We start from the raw sequence: 13348 nt of genomic DNA, 5'->3' as shown, positions 1-13348 counted from the left end.
AGACTTTGGGAGACTGTTGGAAGGGCATAACTGTGTTTTTAAATGTGAAGACATGAGATTTTGGAAGGGCCAGGGGTTGAATGATATGGTTTGTCTGTGTCCCCACCCAAATCTCATCTTAAATTGTAGTTCCCATAGTCCCCACACATCATGGGAGGAACTCAGTGGAAGATAATTTAATCACGAGGGCAGTTACCCTCATGCTTTTCTTATGATAGTGAGTTCTCAAGAGATCTGATGGTTTTATAATGTGCTTTTCCACCTTTGGGTTGGCACTTCTCCTTCCTACCACCATGTGAAGGATGTGTTTGTTTCCCCTTCCACCATGATTGTAATTTTCCTGAGGCCTCTCCAGCCATTCTGAACTGTGAGTCAATTAAACCTCTATTCTCTATAAATTACCCCGTCTTGGGTATGTCTTCATTAGCAGCTTGAGAATGGACTAATACATTAATATTAAGGAAATACTGGAGCATGAAATGACATTCTAAATTTTCACAGTAAAAGTGAAATATTTCCTACAGCACACACCTTTCCAAGACTCTCTTATATTACTTATTATATTCTTTGTTCTAATTAATGGCAGTGCACTAGTAGGGGCTTTGGACATACACTAACAAAAGATATCCTAGATGTGCCAATTATACAAATACATTTTTTGCAGAAACATTGATATCAAAATCACACAAAATTTGGGAAGTTCCCCTTTCAGTTTTGATAGAGTGGCTTGTATTTGACTAATTGGACAACTTTATTAATAGCTAGATAAAGGTACAAAAAATCAGCTGCTTGAAATGGATCAGAATGAAACATAGGTAGCTACAACTCAAGTGACTAAAATTCCAGACAGAAGGGAACATAATTGAAGTCCAAATAATAGTCTCTCCACAATTCCCTTTAAAGTATAAGCTGTACAAGTTCTTATACATGGAAGCATTAGAGGGTGAGGAGTAAGCATTGCTCAGACCATTTGACAATCTCATGGAGCTAAAGAGATATAACTTGGCATAATGGGTAACTGTGGCAGCCAGGACTTGAGGGGCTATAATAAGGAAACTGCAGAAAAGTAGTCAATATTGTATTTTCCCCTCAAAGCATTTTAGATGCCAAAACTGTATAGGACACAAGTCTAGAAACCAAGCAGAAATGGTAGCTAAAAATGTAAAATCCTAACTAGAATTTTCAGTAGTGACACAGTGCTGACTTCAGGACCCATCAGGTAGGAGCAGCCCTGGTTAAAGGGCTTCCATTGAAATGCCTGAAAGGCCACAGGGGCAAAGTGAAAAAGGTAAGTCTTCAAAGAAATTGAAATTATGTCCTGGATCATTTCAATCCCTGACCAAAAAGTAGGGGTTGGATGGCAGAGGGTGTTTAGTTATAGCTTTAAACCAATGTTCATGAGTTAATTATAATACTTTAAATATAAACAGACTCACTTTTTCCATAAAATTATCAAATTAAGTAAAGTAATACCCAACTATACAATATTTACAAAAGACACATACAAAATATGGAGACAAAAATGTTTCAAAAGGCCCTAAAAAGTGGAAATAGATATTTCTGCAGACACTAAAAAAATGTTGGTGCAGTATACTGGTATCTGAAAAAGTACACTTTAAATCAAGAAATGTAATTCAAGATAAAGAGGAACATTTTGTAATTAAAGGTATCAGTCTGTCAAGATGATTTCACAATTCAAAATGTCAACACAACTTTTAGCCTATCCTCAAAATTTATAAAAATAATGAAGTATTTAAAAAACATGATTAAAAATGAAAATCTGGTTGGTAATATAAAGCACTGCAAAATACACATTCTTTTCAAATGTACATACAATATACAACAAAATAGACTGTTGCTAGATATAAATCAAGTTTCTGAAAAATATAGAATATATTTTTAAAATACAGTGGAATTAAACTAGATATAAATGTCAGAAAGATGAGAAAAGTCCCAAATATTTGAAATGAAATAATGCACTACCAAATAATAAATAGATAATCGAACAAACCAAATAAGAAATTTCAAAAAAAAAAATTAACTGAATGATAAAAGAAATGACAAAATTTGCAGAATGCAGCTAAAGCTTTGCTTTGGGAAAAAATTATATATTTAAAATCCATATGTTAGAAAAGATGAAAGGCTAAAATTTGGATAATCTAATTGTACATCTCAAGAAATTAAAAGAAAACATTAAAGTAATTCCAAATAAAGTAAAAAAAGATAATGATATTAAAAGCTTTTAATGGAATGGAATACACAAAAAAAAAACCCAGAGAAAAATGAAAAAGCTGAATGTTGGTTCTCTAAAAAAAAATTGATGAAAACCCAGTAGCAAGATTCATGAGAGAGAGGGAAAAATAATAATTAGGAAATTATTAATATTAAGAAGGGAAAATCTTACAAAGGCTACAGACAATAAAATCCCAAAATTCAGAAATAAATAATCATGGAGGATGAGCTTCTGTGTGAATCAGGTCTTGGGCTTACCTAACATCTATCAATCTCACCTGTTTTGCCAGGAGAGTGAGGAAGTCACCAAGGTGTGCACCATTGCCATTGGTCTTTAGGCTTGTTTCCTTATCAGCTAAAAGTCAAAAATAATTAAGAAGAGAAAGACATTTGGTCTTGTTTGAGTCCTGGGAAGCAGAAAAGGAATATTTACAATACACAACAAGAAAGCTTCTTGACTCTCAAAGTTGATGATTCATTGGAATATGTGAGCAGTGGGACTAATGGATCTTTTTTCTACCTAGGCAGGATAAAACTTAATGAAACAGAGCTAGGGTCATGAGAGCTTTTGAGTGCTTCGTAGAAAAAAAAAAGAGAAATTGTAGATTAGACATGAATTGTAAATAAATCAAATAAACATTTTAGACTGTTTCTTAGGACATTTTGCTATGGCTTTCCCTTTCTGAATATCACACACAAAATCTCCAATTCCCCAAAAATGTGTTCTCTGGAGTTACGGTACATAATTACTGCATCATCAAATCTATCTCTTTCTCAATTTGTGTGTGTGTGTTTATGTGTGTGTGTGTGTGTGTGTGTGCGCAAATGTGAGTGTAATTCTGTCCAGAAAGGATAGTAATGGGTAGTGATGGAAACACCTCCTTTCATACAGTAAAAGTCCCAGAGACCATTCTACACATGGATAGGATTTACTAGGATTTCTCAAACCAAAGGGACCCTGAACCTGACACATCATACCTATCCAAGCATCTACCACATCAGCCTTCCAGTTGAATTCCTGAAAGGCATAATCATCTTCCAATTGCAACTTCCAAGCAGCTATTGCCTTGGCCAGAGAAGGTGTCTTTTCATTCAGAGCCTCTATCTTAGAAGAAATCTCTTTGTTCTGACTTTCCTCCTGCAACACCTGTGAGAAGGGGAGAGACAAATATATTTATGAATGTGCAGGGCTAGAAATGTGAATCCATTAGTACCAATAGAAAGCACTCATCTCTCTCATTTCAAATACATAACCACAGTCCTCTGGTCTAGTGTAATTATTTTATTATTCATTCATGTCCAAGAAGGTCATTTCCATTCCAGCATTTGGATGATCTTCTCATGTTTGTCTGTGTAAGTGTGACCTTCTTAGTTTGTGTAAGTTTCTAGGAGGTAGGGAGTCATCTCTGTTTAATGGTATTTATACAGCAGTTAGATCAATGAGGATTTATTAAAAACTACATTTAAACAAAGAAATAATTCTCAAATTTAAAAGAGGTTTCAGTGTTGTTTTCCTCTTAGAGGCTTAGAAAGCAATTTCTTCAAATTCTTATAATATTCTATGGCCAAAGCTAGTGATAAGACTTTTATAAACACCATGTTCTGTATAGGACAACAAGATGTCAACAAAGGATTTAAGGAAAACTGAAATGTGTATGTATAAGAACTTGAAAAAAGAATTACAGCAATTGAATGGATAATTATTTGCTAACCACAACAACAACAAAAGGCAGTTTAGAAGAGATTGTTAAAGTTCTGCATATGATCTTAGCACTGCTCTCTGCATATGATCTTAGCATTTCTACACTTGGGCCAGTCCCTTTTGGAGAATGGAATTTTGAGCTGGAATTCCTGAACTGGCTCACCTTATTTAGGATGTCTTCTCCTTGTGCACACACATTTTGTACTCGGGTCTCATGGACAGCAAAGTCGTTTTCCAAAGCTTCATGCTTCGTTAGCAAGCTCTGCATAAACGAGTTGGTGAGAATCAAGATATCCAAAGCTGGAAAATCTATTTTCACCCATATTCAGCCTTACTGTGATATTATTCCCTAGGGTTGATTCAATGAAATTGGCAGACTAGGTGAATGCCCACTTTTTCTGGAACAACTATACTCAATTGCTTTCTCAAATTCTCACTTGTCACTGAGTGCAACTTACTGGAAAAAAGAGTCAAAGATATACAAGTGACACTCTTTCTAATTTATTATGTGACTAATCTTATTTTGATTTTGGAATAAGGGTGTTGACTAGGGTCATATATAAAGATTCCTCCATATTGAGATTTATCTAATTCAATGAAACAATGTGTCTAGCAGAAAAAAATTTAGTATCAAGAACATCCTAAACTAAGCCCTGATCCTAAAGAGAAGTTAAGGGGAACATGGAGCTGCCATTGACTATTACTCCAAGAGTTCTCTGACTGCTTTCTGGAAACATGATGTCTGTGTAGCTGGCAGAATGAAAGGAGAAGTGAGGCTGAAGCATGAAGAGTGGTACTTTGTCTTCTGTTGTACCTTCCAGAGAAATATCTATAGAAGCCCATAATCACCACCACTGTGACCACCCACCACTGCCACTGCTCCCACTACTGCCTTCACCTCCCTCTTGTCATAACAGCACTCTGTCAATTTTTTTCCTATACAACATAGTAACTCAGGTTAAAGGAAGAAACAGAATTTCTATGACTATTATACTTTTTCAAAATCCCTTTTGAAAATAAAAGAACTTTCAGTTCATGGTGTTGAGGCACTAAAATAAGATGGTTACTCATTGTAAAACAAGATGGACTACATTATATATTATGACTGTATTACATTTCATTTTCTGAAGAAACGGTAAATGAATATTGGAAAGGTGATTGACTTTGTATGACTGAATGCCTGAATGAATCACGTTTTTATAAATGTATACTGCATGAAATAAAGTATCTTTAACATCTTCACCTTCACCTTCTATTTTCAAATAATAAATTCAAAAATAAAAGAAGAAACATTAGAACTGACATCAGAGAAATAGAAGAGATCACAAGAAACAATTACAAACAGTTATAAGCCAATAAACTAGAATATCTAGAGAAAATAGATAAATTCCTAGAAACAGACAACTTACCAAGACTAAATCATGAAGAAAGTCCAAACAGACCTATAACTACTGTGGAGACTGAATCAGAAATAAACCTTTCAACAAAGAAAATCCCAAGATCAGATGGCTTCACTGATGAATTAAATCAAATATTTAAATAATTAATACCAATTCTTCTCAAACTGTTTCAAAAAATTTAATAGGAGGGAACATTTCTAAACACCTTCGCAAAGTCAGCATTACCCTGATATAAAAGCCAGGCAATAATTCTCTCAATAGATAGATAGATAGATAGATAGATAGATAGATAGATAGATATGTCTATCTATCAAGAGAGACAAAATATCTATCTATCTATCTATCTATCTATCTATCTATCATCTATCTATCTATCTGAATATAGAGGGCCTAATATCCTTAATATCCTTATTGAATATAGATGCAAAACTCCTCAACAAAATACTAGCATATTGAATCCAGCAGCACATTAAAATGATTATATACCACAAACAAGTGGAATTTATCACTGGGATGCAAGGATGGTTCAACATATGCAGATCAATAAATGTGATACAACACATTGACACAATAAAAGATAGAACCAAATCATCATCTCAATAGATTCTGAAAAAAAACGGACAGAATTCAGCACTCTTTCATGATAAAAACCATCAACAAACTAAGAACAGAAGGATATTACTTCAACGTGATAAAGTACATGTATGAAAAGCCCACAGCGAACATCATATTTAATGGTGAAACTAAAAGCTTTTCCTTTAAGTTTATGAACAAGGCAAAGATGCTCACTCTCACTATTTCTATTCAAGATAGTACTGGAAGTCCTAGTAAAAGGCATCTAAATAAGAAAGGAAGAAGTAAAATTTTCTTTGTTTGCAAGTGACATAATCTTAAATACAGAGAACTCTGAACACTCCATTAAAAACTGTTAGAACTAGTAAACCAATCAGCAAAGTTACAGAATAAAACTTAAAACATAAAAGTCGGTTTAGAAATTGTAAACAATAAACTATCTGAAAAAGAAATTAAGAAAATAATTCCTTTTACAATCACATCAAAAATAATAAAATATATAAAAATAAATGTAACCAAGGAGGTGAAAAGCCTATACACTGAAAACTACAAAACATTGATAAAAGAAATTAAAGAAGCCACAAACAAATGGAAAAACATTCTGTGTTCATGGATTAGAAGATTTAATATTGTTAAAATGTGAATACTACCCAAAGTGATGTACAAAGTCAATGAAATCCCTATTAAAATCCCAATGACATTTTTCACAGAAATAGAAAAATCAGTTCTAAAATTTATATGGAATCAGAAAAGACCACAAATAGTCAAATCAATCTTGACAAAGAAGAACAAAGCTGAAGGAATCATACTTCCTGACTTTAAAATACATTAAAAAGCTACAATAATTAAGAGTATGGTACTGACACAAAAACAGACATAGATGAATGAAACAGAATAGAGAGTCCAGAAATAAACCCATGTATATGTAGTTAACTGGTCTTTGACAAGGGTGCCAAAAATATACAATGGCGAATAGACAGCTTCTTTAACAAATAGTGTTGGGAAAACTGCTTTTCACTTGCAGAATAATGAAATAAGACCCTTATGCCATACCCAAGAATCAACTCAAAATTGTTTAAAGACTTAAATGTAAGTCTTGAAACTGTAGAACTCCTGAAAGAAAACATAGGGTAAACTCTTCATGATACTAGTCTTGGCAATGATTACATAGATATGACACTAAAAGCACAAGCAACAAAAAGAAAAAATAAACAAATGGGAGTATATAAAGCTAAAACTTCTGCACAGCAAAGGAAATAATCAACAGAGTGAAAAGGCAACCCACTGAATGACAGTTAATACTTATAAATGATTTCTCTAATAAGGGGTTAATCTCTAAAATATATAAGGAACCAATATAACTCAATACTAAAAAGTAAATAAAAAATAAAAATAAAAGTAAAAAAACCCCTAATAACTTGATTTAAAAATGGGCTAAAAACAAACATGAAAAAATGTTTAATATCGCTAATTATCAGGGACATGCAAATTAAAGCCACAATGAGATATCACCTTACTCCTGAAAGAATGGCCATATTAAAAAGTCAAAAAATAATAGATATTGGTGTGGATGTGGTAAACAGGGGACACTCTTATACTGATGGTGAAAATGTAAACTAGTACAACCACTATAAAAAACAGTATGGAGATTCCTTAAAGAACTACCATTCAATTCAGCAATCCCACTACTGGGGATCTACCAAAGGAAAAGAAGTCATTTATGAAAAAGACACATGCATACTTGTGTTTATAGCAGTACAATTTGCAATTGCAAAAATAATCAACCAACTTATTGCCCAATTAATGAGTGGATAAAGAAAATGTGGTATGTATACATCATGGAATAGTACTCAGCCACGAAACAAAACAAAATAATGGCATTTGCAGTGACCTGGATGGAGTTGGGGGGGCCACTCTAAGTGAAGTAACTCAGGAATGGAAAACCAAATGTCACGTTCTCACTTATAAATACGAGCTAAGCTATGAGGATGGAAAGGCATTAAAATGATATAATGGACTTAGAGGACTTGAGGGAAAGGGTGGGAAAGGGGTCAGGGATAAAAGACTACATATTGGATATAGTGTACACTGCTCGGGTGATAGGTGTACCAGAAATTTAGATATCACCACTAAAGAACTTATCCATATAACCAAAACCACCTGTACCTAAAAAAGTATTGAAATAAATAAATTTAAAAATAATAAAAATGAGCTAAGAAGTTTAATAGAAATTTCCCTAAAAAGGCATGTAAATGCCCCTCAGGTATATGAAAAGATGCTTCACGTTATTAACCATTAGGAAAATGCAAATTAAACCACAATGAGATATCACTTCACACCTGTCAGGATGGCTATTAACAAAACATAAAAGGCCAGTGTTAGTGAGGATATGCAGAAATTGAAACCCTTTCACATTGTTAGTGGGAATGCAAAATGGCACAGCTGTTATGGAAAACAACATGAATATTCTTCAAAACATTTAAAATAAAACTACCTATGGTCCAGCAATTCTATTTCTGGGTATTTATCCAAAAGGATAAGGAAATAATGATTTCAATAAGATTTTAGCATCCATGTGTTCATTGCAGCATTATTAACAATAGCCAAGATATGGACACAATCTAAATGTCCATCAACAGATGAATGGATGAAAAAAATGTGGTATATTCATGCAATAAAATACCATTTATTCTTAAAAAATAAGAAAGTTGTGCAACGTATGACAACATAGATGAACCTTGAGGACATTACACTAAGCAAAATAAGCCAGTTATAGAAAGATACATGCTACATGAGTCCACCTATATGAGGTAGACAAATTTATAAAATCAAAGAGTGGAATGCTAATTATCAGAGGCTGAGAAAAAAATTGAAGGTTTACTAATCATAAGGCATAAATTAGTCAAGCAAGATGAAAACGCTCGAGAATGTTTCTATACAGCCTACAACATTGTATCTATAGTCAACAATAATATGTTATACACTTATAAATGTATTAAGAGAGTAGATCTTATGTTCAGTGTTCTTGTCACAATAAAACAAATCAAAATGAACAAGCTAACAATTCAATTAGAAAATAGAGACATTTCGCTGAAGAAAATATACAGATGTCAAATAAACACATGACAAAAAATGTAAAACATCATTACCCATTAAGGAAATGCACATACAAACTACAATGAGATATCATTATATATCTATTTGAATGGCTAAATTAAAAGTAGTGACAACACAGAATGCTAGCAAGGATACACAGAAACTGCATCATTTATGCATTGTTGTTAAGAGTGTAAAATGTTATAGCCATACAAACAGGAAAGCAATTTGGCTTTTTTATTTTTTTGGTCCAAAGCTAAATAGGCAGTTACCATATGGTTCAGTGATTGGGGTCCTGTACATTTATCCCAGAGAAATAGACTTATGTTTGCATTAAAATCTGTGCATGAATATTTATAGTGGCTTTTCTCATAGTCATCAAAAAGTGGAAACAGCCCAGACTCCCCTCAACAAGTGAGTGGTTCAACTGTGATATACTTATACCAGGACACTGCTCAGCAATAAGAAGGAATGAACTATTGTTACACACAATAACCAGAATTAATCACCAGAGTATGGTGCTGAGTGAAAAGGTCAATCTTCAAAAGTTACATACTATATGATTTCATTTGTATAGCAGTGTGGAAATGACAAACTTACAGAAATATAGAACAGATTAGTGGTTGCCACAGTTTGAAGAGGCAGGAAGAGGAGGTGGCTATAAAAAAGCAACATCAGCGATCATTGTGATGATGGTAGCCTTCTGAATCTTAACTGAATCTTGACAATGTCAATATCCCATTTATGATATACTGCTTTTCTGGATGTTTCCATTAGAGAAAACTTGGTAAAGGACATGAGATCTGTCTGTATTATTTCTTATAACTGCATGTGAATCTATAATTCTCAAAATAAAAAGTTCTGTTTTAATGCCTGTAATCCCAGCACTTTGGGAGGCCGAGGCGGGTGGATCACGAGGTCAGGAGATTGAAACCATCCTGGCTAACATGGTGAAACCCCTTCTCTACTAAAAATACAAAATAATTAGCCTGTCATGGTGGCAGGCGCCTGTAGTCCCGGCTACTCGGGAGGCTGAGGCAGGAGAATGGCATGAACCCGGGAGGCAGAGCTTGCAGTGAGCCAAGATCACACCACTGCACTCCAGGCTGGGAGACAGAGTGAGACTCCATCTCAAAAAAAAAAAAAAGAAAAGAAAAAAGAAAAAGTTCTGTTTTAAAGAAAAGGAAGCCTTTGAGAGCATTTGATAGGAAGTCTTAAAATGCTTGAACATGTGCAGTGGGGTGCACATGCATGATCCAAAAGACTTACAAATAAGAGGAGATGATAATTTGAATTATATGTTGTATAGGTTTAAGCTATCTTTTGCAAGTCTAAGCCTTTCCTTATGTCATCACATTAAAGTGAATTAATCTCTACAAAGAGTTATTGGTAAATTCCCAATTTTTAGGGTTACTAAGCACAGTTCCCAAACTCCTAATACATTATTGTTTTGTAATCACTCTCAAAAGCTGTCAAAATTTACATTAACTCAAGATCACACTGATTACTTGTTTGTTTCTTTATAGAGAAACCCAATCCTGCATTTAAAAGGATGTCTATAAATTGTGGAACTATTTTGTCCAGTAAGCCCTTCTTTATAAAATTATATTTTGTTGAAACTGCAGCCAATGTCCAGACATAAGAAGATTTTTTTCCAAATCAATGTAACATGAAAATTTAAGGGAATCCTTTCAAAATCTATAATCTACAAGGGATCTAACTTGTAAGGAAAGGTCTTTAACCATTATTTCTTTGACTCATAGACAGATCACAGATTATGGAATTAAGATTTGAGTCCTGCCTTCACGCCTGATTGGTTCCATAATCTTGGGCAAGTCACTTACATGCTTGGACTTTAATTTTTCGTATTTAAAACTGTCAGGATTATTCGTATTTCCTTCATCTTCTTTCACCAGAAAAATGTCCTAATATTACAGGTAAAAATATCGACTATCCAAGAAGATAACCAAATTGAAGAGACGAAAATTGATTAATTCTTCCTGTTCCTCACCTGAGTAGCAGCTAATGTATCTCCAGAATCTCCTCGGACAGCCATAGCATTCTTTTCATTGATCCAAGCTTCCTCTTCCTCAGCATTCTGCATGAATTGCAAGTATTCTAGGGATTCTTCCAACTTAAGTCCTCTATAACAAGGTGGCAAGCCCCAGTGAGGATAAGAACAAACTGGTAAGCAGTGGGAGTACAGTGGGGTGGCATAATCTCACTCAGGCAGACCAGCTTATTCTCACAAGGCAGCCAGTTGAAGTGGGTCTCAACACAATATAATATGTGCCTACTGCTCAGCTGTGAAGATCTGCTGTGAAATGGAGGAGACACCTGCTCTAGAAGTTCATTTTGTGGCACCATCTACTGTCTTAAGAAACTTTGTTGGAGGGAGGAAACCCACCCTAAACAAAAAAAGGGAAATGATGACTTCAGTGTTGGAGAATATCAGCAGTGACACAATGTCTCCTTCTACTCTGAGCACTGCCTTCTTTCGTATATGATGAAGACACCACAAAGTGCCAGAATCTCCCTTTTAGCCCCCCAGGAAAAATGGAACTACAGACAGAAACTGTTATATTTGGCTATATGTGTGATATGGTTTGGCTCCGTTTCCCCACCCAAATCTCACCTTGAACTCTAATCCCTATGTATCAGGGGAGGGGCCTGGTAGGAGGTGATTGGATCATGGGGGAAGATTTCCTCCTTGCTGTTTTCATGATAGTGAGTGAGTTCTTGCAAGATCTGATGGTTTAAAAGTGTTTAGCACTGTCCCCGCCCCTGCCCGCTCCCTGCCTTGCTAAGATGTGCTTCTTTCTTTGCATTCTGCCATAACTGCAAGTTTCCCGAGGCCTTCCAATCATGCTTCCTGTACAGCCTATGAAACTGTGAGTGAATTAAACTTCTTTTCTTCATAAATACCCAGTCTCAGGTAGTTCTTTATATCAATGTGAGAACGGACTGATACATTGTGTATGTGGTTCAAATTGGCTATATGGCTACAGGGGAAAATAATTCTTCATCCTTACATTACTAAGGGCTGCATATAGTATTAAAACTGGGAGATAAAGCAAAACAGATGTGTGGCTAGTAACCTGATATGAAGGATAACACATGTAGGAAAACAATAATAAAAGACAGCTGCATGTAAATGCAGAAGGAGAGGTAGATTTAGAACAGAGGCAGTGATCATTGTGTCTGGGGTATATGGAGGAAAGCTTTGTGTAGACTTGGCATTTGAGAAGGGACTTAAGGAGATAGATAGGTAGTTGGGGATAGTAGACAATGCTGAGCAGGCACTTAAGTATCCTCCCAACACCTGCCCAATATCCAAAATCCAGGAAGGGAACTGGGCCTTCTGTACCCCACTCACCGGGCCTTGGCCAACTCTTTGAGCTTCTCCCAGTGTTCAACAAACCGAGCCAGCCGCAACTGGATCTCCTCTTGCCTCACAGCAGCCTTGTCTTTCAGCTTCTCTGCCATATCCAGCACATTCTGAAGAACAACCCCAATTCATGTTCCATTACCCCACAATCTCTCCCCATTTAGCCATAGTCCCTGAGCAAAGCATCTAGCCCATCCTACCCTCCAGATTATTTATAAACTCCATGGGACTTTGTAAGGGTCCTGAAAGTCCAGGGAGAATGATGAAAGCTGCAAGAAGATTTGCTATGCTAAACTTTCCCAAGTATTTTGCAAATATATCAGTACTTGCACTAGTCTACTCTCCATAATCTGCTTTTTGGTCTATTCATGGTCACAGAGTGACCCTGCTGCCAAGTCAGACCCAGAGTTGCCTTCTTCCCAGGTGGCTCAAGTACAGTTTTCCCAGATGTCCCAACCTGCATCCCAATTGTCAATCACTCCCCAGGAGTGTTAAAAGTGATCCTTGCAGGGAAGAGCATGGGTTCTTGTTCAGAACTCTTCTACTTATAGGAGACTAAATGTGGAAGAGAAAAGAATATTTGTAAACTCTTTGACTAACTCTCTCTGACCTTGACATCCTATTTTCACATTTTGTAGCACCCTTTTATTCACCTGTAACACAAGGGGTTGCTGTAGGATGGTTTCTATATTTTCAGATCTGGTTTTCTATTCCTACCTGGATGGCAGGCTCATGTGCCACCAGCTCCCCCTCTAGGCGTTTGTGCTTCTTCAGCAAGTTCTGAACGCCCTGAAGGTCTCTCCCGTAGTCCTGGGAGCTCACTCGTATCAACTTCTCCCTAAAATCAAGGAAGAAAACAGAAAGTTTGGAGTCTAGACATCTAATGTCATCCTGCAGCAATAGCTTTCTATGACTATGTGTGTGGCTGGTGGTGAGGGAGGTGGTTGTAAATTCTGA

General features: G+C 35.6%; 1 protein-coding gene across 1 annotated transcript in view; it reads right to left on the bottom strand.

Moving 5' to 3' along the window:
- Positions 1 to 13348, bottom strand: part of SPTA1 (spectrin alpha, erythrocytic 1) — an 84953-nt gene that overhangs the window by 14367 nt on the left and 57238 nt on the right. The window contains exons 37-42 of the mRNA XM_054497331.1: positions 13109 to 13229; positions 12380 to 12501; positions 11015 to 11147; positions 4098 to 4196; positions 3211 to 3379; positions 2511 to 2587 (exon numbers count right to left, since the gene is read on the bottom strand). Coding sequence (XP_054353306.1) covers positions 2511 to 2587; positions 3211 to 3379; positions 4098 to 4196; positions 11015 to 11147; positions 12380 to 12501; positions 13109 to 13229 — 721 coding nt within the window. The remainder of the gene's footprint in view (positions 1 to 2510; positions 2588 to 3210; positions 3380 to 4097; positions 4197 to 11014; positions 11148 to 12379; positions 12502 to 13108; positions 13230 to 13348) is intronic.

Source organism: Pongo pygmaeus, chromosome 1 (genome assembly GCF_028885625.2).
Source record: "Pongo pygmaeus isolate AG05252 chromosome 1, NHGRI_mPonPyg2-v2.0_pri, whole genome shotgun sequence".
In the NCBI taxonomy this organism is placed as follows: Eukaryota; Metazoa; Chordata; class Mammalia; order Primates; family Hominidae; genus Pongo; species Pongo pygmaeus.
The sequence above is the reverse complement of the archived record's forward strand: the minus strand, read 5'-3'. Positions and strand labels throughout refer to the sequence as shown.